The 17799-nt window shown below is 43.3% G+C and overlaps 1 protein-coding gene across 1 annotated transcript; it reads right to left on the minus strand.

Moving 5' to 3' along the window:
- Positions 1-331: 331 nt before the first annotated feature.
- On the minus strand, positions 332-17396 carry LOC132780670 (galanin receptor 2b-like). Its single transcript, XM_060784397.2, has 3 exons — positions 17191-17396; positions 5997-6382; positions 332-2133 (listed from the first exon to the last, which is right to left on the minus strand). The coding sequence occupies exons 2-3, from the start codon at positions 6368-6370 to the stop codon at positions 1386-1388; spliced, it is 1122 nt and encodes a 373-aa protein (XP_060640380.1). The 5' UTR covers positions 6371-6382; positions 17191-17396; the 3' UTR covers positions 332-1385.
- Positions 17397-17799: the final 403 nt, after the last annotated feature.

Genomic DNA, 17799 nt, shown 5'->3' on the forward strand with positions numbered 1-17799 from the left:
TTTGCAACAGCAAAGAAGTTAGGAAAAAAGGAAATTAATCCTCCCAGGAATGTTTGGGCCTGGGCTAGGCTTGTGCTTGGCTGAGACTCAGATAAGCTCTAAAATATATTATAAATTTATAGTTATTATTGTTACTATATTATTACATCACACAATTGACTCCGCTTGTGCTCTACTTGGGGCCCTTCCACACAGCCATACAATCCAGACTATCAAGGCAGATAATCCACAATAGCTGTTCACAGTTCACAGTGCCATATAATCCAGTTCAGTGTGGATTTTATACAGCTGTGTGGAAGGAATTCTACATGGAAGCATACATGGTTCTTTTTTCATGGGGGGGGGGGAGGGGGGGGACAGAGAGAGAGGCAGAAATTAGTCAAAGATCAATATGTTTTGGCTTGTGTGGGATTTGAACTCAGGCCTCCTACCTCCCAATCTAACACTCTTAATTGCTTCATCACATTGATTTCCATTAGACAGCCTTCTCCAAATATGCCACCATGGCTGAGAAGCTGGCAAGGATCACAGAGAGTCAAGAAGTACCAGTTATTTCTGGAAGGAGAAGAGAAATACAGTACTTCAATCCAGCCATCGTTCAAAAAATGTTTAAAAGCCACTTTCCAAATTGAAAACATATATACACACACACACAAACATCATATTCATTTCTATGGACAAGCTGTCAATTACAAAAACCAGAAATTCTCTATATAGGGCTATTGGCTCTTGTTCCTAACAGAAAGTGGTAGCAAGGTGTGGGAGTGGAAAAAGTAAAGCAAAGAACAGGATGAGACTCATGCAACTCCCTGGAAGTTTCTTGTCTACTGTTAACATTACATTTTATTTATAGCGACCCTGTGAAAAAACCCAAGTGCCCCAGTCACAAGGACTCATGTATTTCAAAGTTGGGGGTGCTAGGGCTTTCTAGACTGAGTCCATCTATCTGGAATGTGGTCTTCCTCTTTTCCTGCTGCATTCTGCCTCTAAAAGCATTATTGTCTTCTCCAGTGAGCCATATTATCTCATAATGTGTCTTCTTCAATGTGGTGCTTTAAAATGTAATTTCCAACCAGAGGATATATATATATTGGATTTGGTGTTTATTATTTGAATTGCATGCTCTGAGTAACTGTGGTTGATGCTTCACGTTTAAAGACATCAACAGAGTCCATTCGTCAGTTTCAGGGTTTTACACCGAGATCTCAGAAATCTTGAGACTCTCCTGACCTAGCAACCAACTTCAGGATATCTTTGGGGAAGGGACAGAGAAGGCATTCCTGATTTACCAAGTCCCTTTGTGTACATAGGTATGAAATACCTTCCAAAAACAGCATTGATAGAAGTATCACACATTGTTTGCCCTGGTTCTTCTTCCACTCAGCCTAAGGAATATGGAGGGGTCTGGCAGATCCTGATGGGACCACAAGGGATCTTGGTTCCAATTCACATCCACTCAACTGCCCATTGTCATCATTCATTTGAGACACTTCTGTTGAGCCTGCCTCAAATCCAGGAGCGGTGTGAGCTGCATGGATGACGTGAACCCTATTCCGGGCCTTCTTTCTCAGGAGGCAGCTGAAGACCTTCTTGAACCCTTTGCGGAAGTGCTTGGAGACCAAAGCGTAGACAATAGGGTTGAGGCAAGAGTTGGCGTAGGCCATGCAATGGGAGAGCAGTCGGAAGGCATAGGTGGTTTGGTTGAAAGGGAAGTCTCCATAGAGGTAGCGGAGGATGACCACATGGTAGGGCAGCCAGCAGAGGCAGAAGAGGACTGTCACGATGATGATCATCTTGGTCACTTTGCGTTTGGCCTTCTTGGACTCAGACATGTTCTCCAAGGGGTCCACAGCTGTCCATAGGTATTTAATCGTCCGGGTGTAGGAGAGGCTGACAATAAGCACTGGGATCACATAGCCAAAGGTGAAGGTGCTGGTGTCCATGATCTTGCGCTTCCACTCCTCCCATCCTGGCACACAGATGTAGCTGGACTCCCATTCGATCAGGTCATAGTAGCTCAGGTAGGGGCCAGAAAAGATCACGGAGAGACTCCAAATGACAGCCATCGCTGCCACCGCATTGCAGGGGGTCCGTAACTCCCGAGATCGCAGTGGGTAACGAATGGCCAAGTACCTGTCTCAAAAGAAGTCAACAGCATTAGGAATGGATTAGGATTATCAACGGTATAGCTTCTATCCAGCATTGACAGAGACAAATGGGGCACTTGAGAGAGCTAGCATGTTCCCACCATCTCTGTTAAAATCCTAGATTTGCTTAGCTGTGGCTTGGTTGCAAAACTAAATCAGAAACTACCCAGACAATTTATTGTTGTAGGCTTTCATGGCCGCAATCACTGGGTGGTTGTTTGTTTTCTGGGCTGTATGGCCATGTTCCAGAAGCATTCTCTTCTGACATTTCATCTGCATCTATGGCAGGTAACTTCAGAGGTTGTGTGTCACAACCTCTGAGATGCCTGCCATAGATGAAGGTGAAATGTCAGGAGATAATGCTTCTGGAACATGACCATCAAGCCTGGAAAACACACAACAATCCATTACCCAGACAGTTTTTAACTATGAATCTTAAACTCGTGTCCTTTGTTTGATTTCTGTTTTGTGTACCTTAATATGTATTTGATAGAAATGCAGTTTTAATGTGGATCTTTTATAGAAATATGTATATTTGTTGAATTTTTGCAATGTTTGTGTTTTTCAATTGTCTTGTAACCCACCTCAAGGTGCAGGAAGAGGCTGGTAAGAAATAAAATTGTTGTTGTTGTTGTTGTTGTTTGCAGATCATGGCTTATTCTACCTATAGCTTGGTGGGAAAGCAATTTCTTTGACTCTAGCATAGTCATTCTCAACCTGTGGATCCCCAGGTATTTTGGCCTACAACTCCCAGAAATCCCGGCCACTTTACCAGCTGTTAAGATTTCTGGGAGTTGAAGGCCAAAACACCTGGGGACCCACAGGTTGAGAACCACTGCTCTAGGGGCATTTGACTAATGAAGATAGAAGTGAAGTCAACCTCTAGATTTGTAGCACTGAGTGACAAAAAGCAAGATTGGAAAATTAATCTAAACCATGGTTTGAGAAGCTCAAACTATAATGTGTTATCAGCTAGTGTTTATGCAAACCATGGTTTACCATGATGTCAAAGCTGAATGCCATCTATACTGGGAAAATCTCTTCTTCTGAAGAGACTTGATTGCTGAAGCAGAATACATTCATGATATGACCACAATAGATTTCACTTTGTAACCATTCGGAATGTATGGAGTCATGATGCTGCTGTTGCTATGTGTTGGAGAATATGTACTACTGAGTCTGACAAACATGTGGGATGTGATTGTCAGAGGTTTGGACGTGTCCCTTGGAAGTCCTTTCTTTTTTTCTACTGAGCTGAAGGCTACCATCCTATTAATATCTTACACATGTGTAAATTCCTCTATGAAAGCAGTAGGGTATCTCTGTCTATTGCATAAGGTATATATTCAGCTCAATACTACAATATTCAGCTCAATACTGCAGGATTGAGTCCTGGAACGATTCCATCAGCATTGCTTCTAAAGAATCCTGTAAATCTCTTGGGAAGACAGGCAGACAAACATCAGGGTGCTGGAAGAAGCAAAGACTACCAGCATTGAAGTGATGATCCTCCACCATCAACTCTGCTGGACTGGCCACGTTGACCAAATGCCTGATCACTGTCTCCCAAAATTACTATACTCTCAACTGAAGAATGGAAAATGGAAGGTTGGTGGACAGGAAAAGAGATTTAAAGATGGCTTAAAGCTAACCTTAAATACTGTGGCATAGACACTGAGAGAGAACTGGGAATCCCTGGCTCTTGAGCGTTCTAACTGGAGATCTGCTTTTACCAAATGTGCTGTGGAATTCAAAAAGGCATGAATGGAGAGCAAAAGGGAGAAAATGTGTCAAGAGAAAGGCACGTCAAGCCAACCTAGACCAGGACAGCCTTCCATCTGGAAACCGATATCCTCACTGTGGAAGAACATGCAGGTCAAGAATAAGTCTCCACAGTCACCTATGGACCCATTGCCAAGACCCTATGCTTGGAAGGCCATCCTACTTGGACACGAGTGATCGCCAATCATTGTCATCACAGGAGCAGAATTGCACATGCAGCATCATTGCTTGGGCAGATAAGATTTTTGAGAGGGAATTAAAGTATAAGCAGAAAGATAGGTGTCAAAGTCTTTCAACAGCCTTTCAAAACAGTGCCAAGGAAGGAGAAGAAGGAGATGCTTGTTCAGGTTCTGGAAGATGATTGTTTCAGGGGAGTAACGTTGGGATACAAGATTGTGCTGTCTGAACTAGTTTCCAACAGGAGTGAACTGAACATGCATCTCCGTTCCAGTTTGATCCATGCTGCTATATGCAACACTCCAGGGAACTGATAGGATGATAAGCAGCTGATAGAGCCCATCTGTCCAAAGGACTTTGTGGTGAGGGATAATTTTAATGTTGACAGCTTTTTCAGGATGGTACCTTGACATGATAGTGACAGATCAGAGTCACCATCATGTCTGTGTCACTCTGGGAGAAGAGAGCTGTCACTGGGCAGATGGAACAGCAGGAGAAAGACTGTCATTTCAGCAGCTCAGCTGGGAAAGAGCCAAAACAGTGTGGAATGGAGCCCAAGGGAGTTACTGGAAAGAGATTTTAAAGTCAGCAGAAATGCATTGTGGCCAAACAAAGTCCAGCCCCCCTCCCCCCCCCCCCCCCCCCGTATTAAACAGAACCTAAGATGTAGGCATATCTCAGGTAAAAAATCACATTGCAGAATGAATGCAGTTAGTGTTGGACAGAAATGCTTCAGCATTGAATCTATGTGTAAAATACAGTTCTGATGGAGATGTGATAACACACCTGGGGAATGAATTAGTGGGTAATGATGAAATAACCAAGGGGCCGGCACAAATAGATGAGTCATAATCATATGAGGTTTATGCCAAGGGGTTACATCATTCATTTGTCCCTTACTGATGACAAGTCAGCAGGTGGTTATAAAAGGAGAGAGGAAATGCTCAATCTCTCTCTAGCATGTGTCTGTCTTGCCTGTGTGAACCTTGCCATGAGTATATCTCTGTATCTGCTATTCGTTTGTAAGTACAAGTCTGATTGTGGATCGGTGGATCTTGTTCTGTGTACAACTGTAAATAGTGCAATGTGTCAAGATTAAAGCCTCCTGATATTTTGGATGAAAACTGAATCTGTGAATTTACTGAACAGTGTGCTAACAAGGTCAGACATTGCAGTTTATACTCTGCTGATAAGACTGAGCAAAACCGCTAGTTGCTATAAATGAACTCTGCTATGTTTTGCTTGCCTCTGTAGCATTTGTTCGTCCAGTGTGTAGTGTTTCCAGGGTGGGTGTGATTGGAAAACTATAAATCATACACCTATCCCACTTCTGGTCACTTCTGGAGTGAGAGAATCAGCTGTCTACAAAGACGTTGCCCAGGAGATGCCCGGATATGTTGTAATCCTGCAGGGAGGCTTCTCTCATGTCCCCCTCCTGGGCACACAGAAGACCGGGCAACTTGAAAGGGGCTGCGCTCTGGCACCATGAGATGCAGAGCCAACCTTAAGAAATGGGGCCACAAAATGGAGTTCACAACATGCGAGTGTGATGAAGAACAAATCACAGACCATCTATTACAATGCAGCCTGAGCCCTGCCACATGCACAATGGAAGACCTTCTTATAGCAACACCAGAGGCACTCCAAGTGGCCAGCTACTGGTCAAAGGACATTTAGTATAATGCCAAGTTTTTAAACTTTGCATTTTCTCAAATACAGCACAACTGTATCCTTGGTTCACTACTGATACAATAAATGAACACCTATCCCATGACAGTTGGACACCTCTTTAACAGTCCTGGCTCAATGCTATGGCACCTTTGGATTTGTAGTTTAGAGAAACACCAGTACTTTTTGGCAGAGATGGCTAAAGACTTTGCTCTGGATTACCTGTCCACAGAGACGGCGGCCAAGGTGAAGCTGCTGGCATACATGGTGAGGTAGATGAAGAAGTGGACCGTTTTGCACATGAAGGAGCCAAAGACCCAGCCTTCCAAGGAGTAAATGGTGGCCTGGAAGGGGACACAGCAGATGATGAAGAAGAAGTCGGCCAGGCTGAGGTTGAGGATGAAGAGGTTGGTGCTGTTGTGGCCCATCTGGCCATTGCGCAGCAGCACAGCCAGGACTAGGCTGTTGCCAACGGTCCCCAGCAGAAAGATGAGGGAGAAGACCACTGGGACGATGATGCTTGCTGGGCTGAACTGGGAGCTGTCCGATGCATTCCAGTGCCCTGCAAAGTTGGCAAAGTCTTCGTGCTCAGTCATTGTTTCTCTTCCCTGTGAACAAATGGAGTTCAATTATTTTAAGCTGGATATGAAAGGTATATGTGACAAGGTTTGTGCAGATACATCAAGACATATTTGAACCTTTGCAGTACAAACCAACTAACCTACATACATACATGCCTTGACATAGATAGATAGATAGATAGATAGATAGATAGATAGATAGATAGATATCCTGGTAAGGTTCTATACTTGGTCTCTTCTTAGCACCATCTGCAACATTTTATTTCTACACCTGAGGGGGTTCTTTGTAATTCAAAGGCATATCAGGACAAACCAGTACCCTTCTACAATCTATCTTTATTAAGGAAAAATAGTTTTAGAATTGTGCAAGTTGAGCATCCCTTACTTGCAATTCTGAAATCCAAAATTGTCTACCTGGATATCTGAGATATTGACCCTTTTGCTTTCTAATTCTTCAATGTACACAAATTGTTTCATTGAATGATTTTAACTTGCAACTGTTAGAAAACGTCCTGCAAAAACCACAATATTTTAATTTTAAATGCTGTGTACAAAATGATCTTCAGGCTATGTGTAGAAGGGATACATGAAACAACAGTGATTTATTTATTTACTTGCTTACTATATTTCTACCTTGCTCTTCTCACCCCAGAGGGGACTCAGAGCAGGTTACAAATTATGGAAAAATTTAATGCCGCATCATACATACAAATAAACAAATATAACATCTCAAATTATAAAACAGTTTAAAACATATAAATACAATAAAACAGATTTAAAAATATAGTGCCTAATCCCATGGTCACTATTCAAGCTGTTACATTCAAGTCAGATTCCATATTACACTATTCCCCGAATGCCTATGTACAAAGCCAAGTCTTTAACTTTTTCCTGAAGACCAGGGGGAAGTCTGAATATCACTGGTGAAGGAGTTCCATAGCTGAGGGGCCACCACTGAGAAGGCCCTGTCTCTCATCCCCACAACTCATGCTTGCGAAGGGGGTGGGACCGAGAACAGGGCCTCCCCAGCAGATCTTAATGTTCTAACTGGCTCATAGAGGGAGATGTGTTCGGACAGATAAGTTGGGCCAGAATCATTTAGGGCAGTGGTTCTCAACCTGGGGTCCCCAGATGTTTTTGGCCTTCAATTCCCAGAAATTCCAACAGCTGGTAAACTGGCTGGGATTTCTGGGAATTGTAAGCCAAAAACATCTGGGGACCTCAGGTTGAGAACCATTGATTTAGGGCTTTATAGGTCAAAGCCAGCACTTTGAACTGAGCCCGGTAGCAAACTGGCAGCCAGTGGAGCTGACATAACAGGGGAATTGTGTGCTCCCTATATGGCACTCCAGTGAGGTATCTGGCTGCTGCCCATTGGAGTATTTGACGCTTCCAGACAGTCTTCAAAGGCAGCCCCACATATAGTGCATTGCAGTAGTCTATTCATGATGTAACAAGAGCACAGACCTCCGTGACCAAGTCTGGCTTCTAAAGAGAGGGGCACAGCTGACGCACACGTTTTAATTGTGTGAATGCTTCCAGGTTCAATGAGGAGTCTAGGAGAACTCCCAAGATGTGAATGTGTGACTTCAGGGGGAACGTAGCCCCATCCAGCACAGGCTGTAACCTTATACGCTGTTCGACCTTTCGACTGACTATTCCCGCGAGATATCTCAAATTTTGTTTCTCAGGGTTAACCTGGAATGATGTGAGTTGTAGTTTGCCCACAACCTTATGCATTTTGTACAATTAAAATTGACTTTTTCAAATAGTACCCAAGCTAGTCATATAATGTAGTTTCATACTGCAGTATATGGCAGCATAAATGAGGCCAGGGTCTATACTTTTAAAAAACCAGTTTATAACTATTGGTTTGCAAAAGAGCAGCTGATATATCAGAAATATGGAATGGTCCCCTTAACCGACCTTGATCAAAGTGTTCTGGGCTTCTCCCAAAAGTGCAGATTGTAATCTCAATATTTGGCCACAGATCAGCAATACTCAGTGTTGGTTTATGGATGGGAGAGGCGAGCAAACAAGCCCTGATATTTGCTCCTCCATCTCTAGTGGATCTGCCTTTAAGGCTGCTCTCAGGGGCACTGAAGAAATGATGGATTATTAATATAGAGCAGGCCCCACTCTGAAATAGGATCGGAAGGGTAAATCAACACACTTCGCAAGAAAATCTGTTTTTATTGCACAAGGAAAATAGATATCCTGCAAGACTCATCCATCTTTTCAACTGCCTTTGGTTTCTATCTTACTAGCAAACATCCATGTTGTTGTTGTTGTTGTTGTTGTTGTTGTTGTTGTTGTTTTTAATAGGAGAGAGTTATAACCATCTATTTCTCTTGGTTTTTTTGTCGTGTCAGAACAACCAGTCTAACAGAACAAAGCAAACAAACAGAAAAATACACAACTTGTGAGTTTGGTAGCTGGTTAAATGTCCTTTGACCAGTATCTGGCCACTTGGAGTGCTTCCGGTGTTGCTGCAAGAAGGTCCTCCATTGTGCATGTGGCAGGGCTCAGGTTGCATTGCAGCAGGTGGTCAGTGGTTTGTTCTTCTCCACACTCGCATGTCGAGGATTCTAGTTTGTGGCCCCATTTCTGAAGGTTGGCTCTGCATCTCGTGGTGCCAGAGCGCAGTCTGTTCAATGCCTTCCAAGTTGCCCAGTCTTCTGTGTGCCCAGGAGGGAGTCTCTCATTTGGTATCAGCCATTGGTTGAGGTGCTGGGTTTGAGCCTGCCACTTTTGGACTCTCACTTGCCGAGGTGTTCCAGCGAGTGTCTCTGTAGATCTTAGAAAACTATGTCTAGATTAAAGTCGTTGGCGTGCTGGTGATACCCAAACAGGGGATGAGCTGGAGATGTCTCTGCCTTGGTCCTTTCACTATTGGCTGCTACTTCCCAGCGGATGCCAGGTGGTGCAATACCGGCTAAGCAGTGTAATTTCTCCAGTGGTGTAGGGCGCATGTCTCATTAAGAGCCACATCCACTGTTTTAGTATGGTGAGATGTGTTCCACACCGGGCATGCATACTCAGCAGCAGAGTAGCACAGCGCAAGGGCAGATGTCTTCACTGTATCTGGTTGTGATCCCCAGGTTGTGCCAGTCAGCTTTCGTATGATATTGTTTCTAGCACCCACTTTTTGCTTGATGTTCAGGCAGTGCTTCTTGTAGGTAAGAGCACGGTCCAGAGTGACTCCCAGGTATCTGGGTGCGCTGCAATGCTCCAGTGGGATTCCTTCCCAGGTGATCTTCAGAGCTCGGGATGCTTCTCTGTTCTTGAGATGAAAGGCACATGTCTGTGTTTTAGATGGGTTAGGGATCAGCTGGTTTTCCCTGTAGTAGGCAGTAAGAGCACCTAGAGCTTCGGAGAGCTTCTGTTCTACAGTCTCAAAGCTCCCTGCTTGAGCAGTAATGGCACGATCATCAGCATAGATGAAGCTCTCTGTCCCTTCTGGCAGTGGCTGGTCATTTGTATAGATGTTGAACATGGATGGAGCAAGCACGCTCCCCTGAGGCAGGCCATTCTTCTGTTTCTGCCATCTGCTTCTCTGGCCCTGAAACTCAACAAAAAATGCTCCAGTGGGATTCCTTCCCAGGTGATCTTCAGAGCTCGGGATGCTTCTCTGTTCTTGAGATGAAAGGCACATGTCTGTGTTTTAGATGGATTAGGAATCAGCTGGTTTTCCCTGTAATAGGCAGTAAGAGCGCCTAAAGCCTTGGAGAGCTTCTGTTCAACCACTTAAAAGCTCCCTATTTGTGCGGTGATGGCATGATTGTTGGCATAGATGGAACTCTCTGTCCATTCTGCCAGTGGCTGATCATTTGTGTAGATGTTAAACATTGATTGTGCAAGCACTGTTCCCCTGAGGCAGGCCGTTCTTCTGTTTCCGCCATCTGCTTCTCTGGCCCTGAAACTCAACAAAAAAGCTCCTGTTTTGTAGCAGGTTTCCTATGAGGCGGGTGAGGTGGTAGTCCTTTGTGATATTATACATTTTTCTCAGGAAGAGGTGGTGGTTCACAGTATCATAGGCTGCTGACAGGTCTATGAAGACAGCTCCTGTGATCTGCTGCCTTTCAAAGCCATCTTCTATGTGCTGAGTCAGGTTCAGCACTTGCGATGTGCAGCTTTTGCCTTTTCTGAAGCCAGCTTGCTGTGGGATCAGACAGGGGTCTATTTTTTCCATAATTCTATGCAAAATAAGTCTCTCCAGAACTTTGTAGAGGTGGCACAGCAGGGAGATTGGTCTGTAGCTTTTTGGGTCATTACGGTCTTTGCCTGGCTTCAAGATGGCGATGACTCTTGCTTTCCTCCAGATTTTGGGGATCTGACAGAATGCCGTGCAGTTGTTCATCAGCTCCAGCAGCCAGCGCCTTGCTTTGGGACCAAAGTTCTTGATTTGTTCCATCCGTAGGTCATCCAGGCCAGCTGCTTTGCCATTTTTACATTTATTGAGAGCCATGTCCAATTCAATAGATGTAAAGGGTTCATGGAGGTTGTTGTTCTCAATCTCTGGTTGCCTGGCTATTGGTTTCTTTCCTACTTTGGTGGCAAAGTTGGGTTTCCCATTCTTCAAGAGTTGGTGTGCTATCTGATCTGCCTTTATGTTGGCATGGGTATTAGTTTGTGAGGGGTCATTGCTCAACCGTCTCATAGTCTCCAAGCTTTCTGGCTGCTCCTGTCCATGTCGACCTCTGTGATCAGTTTGATCCACTGTTCTTTCTTGGCTTCAGAGATGGAGGACACAATGCTCTGCGCTGCCTGGAGGGTTTGCTCACTAAATGGGTCTTCGTTGTGGAGCCTGTAATAGTTTTCCAGCAAGGCAGCTGTTTCAGGGGTAATGCCCTGAAGGTAGTTGGTTCTGCAGCCTCTTGGTATCGAGGCCTGTGAGCAGGTTTTCACAATTTCAATAAAGTGCTCGTATTCCTCAGGGATTGGCGCGGCCGATGTGATCATGTCATCTAACATGTCTGAGAATTTAGTCCAATCTGCCTTTCTGAAGTTGAATCTTCGTTTAAATCGAACTTCCTGAGGCCTTATTGTTGGGAACAGTTGGCATACTATTAGTCGGTGCTGTGTGTTTGGGATTGGTGGTCCCACTGATTTGGTGCATTGCTGTACGATGCTGTCGCTCACAAATAGGAGGTCTGGGTTGTAGCCTCGGTGCCATCTCCCGCTGTTGTAGGATGGTGGAAGCTTGCTATCATGGATGAGTGATAGTTTGTGCAGTTCAGACCAGGACAGGACAGCCTCTCCATTTCTGTCCTCTTGGGCATAGCCCCATACGTGGCTATGGCTGTTGAAGTCACCAATAACTACCGCCCTTTGATGCCTGTCAAAGTTCTCGGGGGAGGAGAAGCAGAACTCTTCATTTGGGGGCTTGTACACAGAGGTGATTGTGATGTTGTTAAGCTCTACTGTTATAACCTCTATATTGTTTTCTTCAGTATTGTGGGCACTGCTGACTTGGAGGCCTGGTTTGACAAAGACGGCGCTTCCATACTGCGCATGTGGTCTTTCTGCTACTAAGACCATTCCTGGAACTTTGGGTCGTTTCTGTTGTTCATCCCTGTGTGTTTCTTGGACACACAGCACATCGCATTTCTTATCTCGGCACAGTTCGTAGAGCAGTTGCTCTTTGGCAGCTGACATGCCTTCGATATTGATTGAGATTATTGTCATGGTTGGTCCTGAAAAGGACAGTTGGTTGTTTTGCTTGCTTGCTTGCATGCTGGTCGCTTCTGTGGCGAGAGAATCTGCCGTCTACGAAGACGTTGCCCAGGGGACGCCCGGATGTCTTGCAATCCTGCGAGGAGGCTTCTCTCATGTCCCCCCATTTCTCTTGGTGTTAATCTAAAATACTGGTTTTAGAGAAGAGCCATTCCCAGTTTGGGTTCAAGTCTCCAAGTTGCCATGAAATTCATCGTTTCAACTTGAACCAATCTCTAGGTCTTCTTTTTTCTCCTCTTTCCAAAACATTTAACATATTACAATTTCCTTATTACATTGTCATGCAATTGCTCAATGGTATAGAATCCTGAGGGTTGTAGTTTTACTCTTTCGAAGAGTGGCTGATGCATCATCAAACTACAAATCCCAGGATTCTATCACCAGCCATGCCAATTAAAATCAAATCAAACATATTGCAATTACCTTATTACACTGTCATGCAATAGCTCAATGGTATGGAATCCTGAGTTGTAGTTTTTCTCTTTCAAAGTGTGCTGATGCCTCACCAAACTACAAATCCCAGGATTCTATCACAAGCCATTGCAATTAAAATCTTGTCAAACATATTACAATTTCCTTATTACACTGTCATACAATTGCTCAATGGTATGGAATCCTGGGAGTTGTAGTTTTACACTTTCAAAGAGTGCTGATGCCTCACCAAACTATGACTCCCAGGATTCTATCACCAGCCATGGCAGTTAAAATCGTGTCAAACTGCATTAATTATACAATGTAGATTCATCCTTCAAGCGATATTAGATGGCAATAAATATGTCGTGTAAACCACAAATAATTTTAAAGGAAGGCATTCATATCGTAATACATTTTGACTCAGTCATTAATCAAACTGGAGATTGCAGTCAAGAAATCAGACAGAAACTCTAAAAGGGCAGCAATGAAATAGCTAGATAATAGTCTTTCAAGTGTCAAGCCGTCTGATTAGCTATCAAAGTCAGACTCATCTGAACCAGAGCATTTCTTATTTCTCTGAGTGGTTTTCAGAGCTGGTTAAAAAGACCTGGCAAGAAGAAAATCAACTCTTTTAAAATGTCATGCGGGAGGAGAATTCTGCGAATACAATAGACAGCTAAGAAGAAAAATTAATGGGTCTAAAGAGCAAATCAAGCCTGAATTCTCCCTAGATGCCAGAAGCATTGAACTGAAGCTCTTACGTAGTCGAATCCAGACTTTCATGAGCTTAACTTTTTCAGATTCAGTTATTTGCAAGTTTGGTATCAATAACCAAAATACATGCTATTTTTCTATATAGGAAACTGTGTCTTTCACAAAGGAAACCCAAATATATTTCTGCAGATAAACACTTCTGGATAAATAGAGAGGATATTCCACCTGAGTATTTGGAAATACTTAATTGTTCTAAGAGCTGTTTGGCACTGGAATATGTTGCTGCCTCAAAGTGTGTTGGAGTTTCCTTCTCTGGATGCTTTTAAGCAGGAGCTGGATGACCATCTGTCAGGAGGGCTTTGATTGTGCTTTCATGCCTGGCAGAAGAGGGTTGGACTGGATGGCCCTTGGGGTCTCTTCCAACTATAAGGTAGAGGTAAAGGTTTTCCCCTGACATGAAGTCCAGTCGTGTCAGACTCTAATAATAATAATAATAATAATAATAATAATAACAATAATAATAATAACAATAATAATAATAGAATCCTTCCAACTATAGGATTCGATGATGATGATGATTATTATTGTTAAAAAATAATATTGTTGTGGTTATTATTATTACTATTATTACTATTATTATTATTATTAGTGTACCCGCCACGCATTGCTGTGGCCAACCTTCCCTCTTTCTCTTCTTCTTTCCCTCCTTCCTTCACTCCCACTTTCCTTCCCGTCTTTCCTTCTTTTCTTCCTTTCTTCTGTCTCTTTCCTTCCTTCCCTTTTTTCTTTTTCTTCTGCTGTCTCTCTTTTCTACCTTCTCTCTTTCCTTCTTTCTTTCCTTCCCTCCCTCTTTCTCTACATCTTCCCCCCTTCCTTTGCTCCCTCTCTCCTTCCTTCCTTCTCTAACTTTCCTTCCTTCCCCCTTTTTCTTTCCCTCCCTCTTTATCTCCTTTCTTCCTTCTCTACCTCTTTCCTTCCCTCTCTCTTTGCTTCCATGCTTCCTTCTCCCTTTCCTTCTTTCTTTCCCTCCTTCTTTTCTTTCTTTCTTTTTTCCCCTCCCCTTCCCTCCCTCTTTCTTCCTTTTTCTGTATTGTCATGTAGCTTTTCGTCATTTAGCTTTTGGGAGCTTTTTAAGTCCCTTCTGCTGTGTTTTTCAGTGTTTTTGTGAGTGAAGGACATACATTGGGTTATTAGATGTCTTGTGTCCAAATTTGGTGTCAATTCCCACAGTGGTTTTTGAGTTCTGTTAATCCCACAAATGAACATTATATTTTTATTTATATAGATTATTATTATTCTAAAGTAGGGGCTAGGTGGCCATCTTTTGGGTGTGCTCTGATTGGGAGTGCTTTTCCCACCTGGCAGAAGGAGTTTAGATTGGCTGGCCCTTGGGGTCTCTCCCAACTTTAAGGTAAAGGTTTTCCTCTGACATAGTCTAGTAGTGTCTGACTCTGGGGGTTGGTGCTCATCTCCATTTGTAAGCCGAAGAGCTGGCGTTGTCTGTAGACACCTCCAAGGTCATGTGGCTGGCATGACAGTATGGAGTGCCGTTACCTTCCAGCCGGAGTGGTACCTATTGATCTACTCATATTTGCATGTTTTTGAATTTCTTGGTTGGCAGAAGCTGGGGCTAACAATAGCGGGAGCAAACCCCGCTCACCGGATTTGAACTGGTGATCTTTCGGTCAGCAAGTTCAGCAGCTCAGCCATTTAACCCACTGCGCCACCTGGGACTCCTTCCCAATTTTATGATTCTATTATTATTATTATTATTATTATTATTATTATTAAGGAGGGGCTGGATGGACATCTGTTGGGAGAGCTTTGATTGTTTTTTCATGCCTGGCAGAGGGGGTTGGACTGGATGGTCCCTGGGGTCTCTTCCAACTATAGGATTCTATTATTATTATTATTATTATTATTGAGATTATTATTTGTATTATTAAGCAGGGGCTAGGTTGCCATCTGCTGGGGGTGCTTTGATTGTGCTTTTCCAGCCTGGCAAGAAAAAAAGGGTTGGACTCGATGGTCCTTGGAGTTTTTCCCAACTTTATGATTCTATTATTATTATTATTATTATTATTATTATTACCACTTTGAGTCCCCATAGGGGTGAGAAAAGCGGTATATAAATACTGTAAATAAATAAATAAATTATTATTATTATTATTATTATTATTATTATTATTAAGCAGGGGCTGGATGGCCATCTGTTGGGAGAGCTTTGATTGTGCTTTTCTTGTCTTGCGGAACGAGGTTGGACTAGATGGCCCTTGGGGTCTCTTTCCACTCTAGGATTCTATCAAATGCTTTAGAGAAAAAAATAGTTTTTCTACCAAAGCAAGAAAAAACATGAAACATACTTACTAGATGGATCATTCACTTTAAAATGTATCACTAAAAATGTATCTCTACCGTCATCCTAAAATTTCTTATTCTCCTTTATGGGTTACAAGTATGGGGTGTATTATCTGGTCAGCGCAACTTCTCTCCTATTTGTATTCAGATATTGCAAGTGAATAGATGTGTAAAACGAGAACTTTAGCACCAAGAACATAAACTGATAATTGAACTGCATGGTTAATACAGTGTTGCAGTCTTTATTCTGGCAGCTTGCACATCTTATCCCCACTGGATGAGGAACCAGGGGAGATTTTAGTGCATCCTTTAGAGGTGGACTGTCATGATTTCTACCAGTTCAAACATCCAGATGTGTTCAAGGGCAGCCCCACATTTAGTATACTGCAGTAGACCAATCCTGATGGCAAAGCACGTCCCCAACTGTTCACTTTAAATTAAAGTCTAAATGTTACTTGGAAACACTATTTTACAGACACGACAAAAAAACAAACAAACAACTATTTTACATTCATTGAACATCCCCATTCTATCAACATGGATACTTTTATTTTATTTTGAAGATGAGTAGTGTACATTGTCCTAGCAGCAAGTGAGAAAAACAAGGATGAAATACACTTCTCAATTGCATTCATGATTATTTCCGGATTTATAATTTGTGTATCCCAAATGGATATACATTTCCAAGAGGTGGGGAAAAAAACACACTTATTAGGAGAGCTATTTTCCAGCTTCAAATGAGAGAAGAAACCTTGTGACCTTCATCTCTCATTTTAGGACAAAATATCTGATACAGTGATAGTCATCATTGTTGTGGTCTTTTTGACACTCCCCATGTTTTCAAAAATAATTAAGACCAACTCTAGAGAAATCACAAGGCTAACTTCCTCCATGAACATACACTGATCAGTGATGTCGGGAAAAAAGGAGTCATTTAACTGTCCTGGTTTGAGCATCAAACTACTGGAGATCAGGGCTGAAATCCCTCCTTGGCCATGGTAACCTACTGGGTAACCTTGGGGCGAGTCACACAGTCTCAGCCCCAGAAACCCCCATGATAGAGTCACCATAAGCTAGAAATAACTGCAAGACATCCAACAATAAAAACAACACATTGGGGCATGATCTAGAGCCAGAATTCTCCAGTGCGGAGCTCTAGAGTTTCATTCCCATTCCTGAACTCCACCAAGCAGCTGCAAATACCTTCCAAAGATGTCTGACACTTTTGTGCAAAGTGCAGAGTTTTCTGATGAGCAAGGTGAAACAACTTTTAGGAAAAGAAGCACCTCTTTTGCTTTTCAGTATCGGAAACCAACACTTTTCAGAGCTGAACCCTGGAGGTTATTTGATCCCCAGGCATCCCTGCTCTCCTCTAGACTTGCCACTTTCGAAATGCAACCGGCTCCTGTGCTTCTCCTAGTCTCTTTGCCACGCTCAAACATATACATCCCCAAATTCATTTCCTCTGAGTGATGAGAGAATTAGTGCAGGAAATAAGTAGCAACCCGCTCCTAACACCTCCCCATTACTACTATATATTTACAAAACCAGTGGGAAAAGCCTCCTTTTAATCCTGCATCTCAGGAAGAAGATGCTGTGCTGCAGTCACCTACCTCTTTTTGGGGCTCTGAGGTCTGTTTCTCTCACGGCTCTCTTTTGCCCAATGCCTCGGCTGCAGGAAGGCAGGCAAGAGGCACCTGCTGCCCCCTTTCTGTGGACCTCAACTGGCACATAGTGAACTGGGCTCTTCCTGGGTGATGCCAGACCTTTTCCCGTCTCTCGCTCTCTCTTCTTTGTCGCTATGTTTCTCTTTGCCACAGGTTCCTAGTCCAGCCGGCTCCTCCTCTTCTTTCTGCCTCTCTCATTCTATCCAGGCACCCAGTTCCCGCCCTCCTTTTCAGCACTGGTCATGAAACCGGTGCTGTTCACACAAGCCTTTGTTCCACATCAGTGGGAGAATGATACATTTTGGAGCTGTGGCTCATTCTGTGACCATCGCCATAGCTGTAGAACTCTGCAAGGAGTGTTCAGATACTTATTTGCCAAATAGATCTGGCCAGGTTTGGCCACATCTAAAAGATGTGCTCTGGCTAGAGATGGATGTGGCGAAACCCTGCCAGATATAGTTGTTCCTTCTCAGGCAGCAAAATTCCTTGGGGCTGGGTAGGCTATGGATGTGATTCATGCAGCACTGCTTTAGTCCATCCGATTCCTGCAATCAT

The sequence above is a fragment of the Anolis sagrei genome, chromosome X (assembly GCF_037176765.1).
Source record: "Anolis sagrei isolate rAnoSag1 chromosome X, rAnoSag1.mat, whole genome shotgun sequence".
In the NCBI taxonomy this organism is placed as follows: Eukaryota; Metazoa; Chordata; class Lepidosauria; order Squamata; family Dactyloidae; genus Anolis; species Anolis sagrei.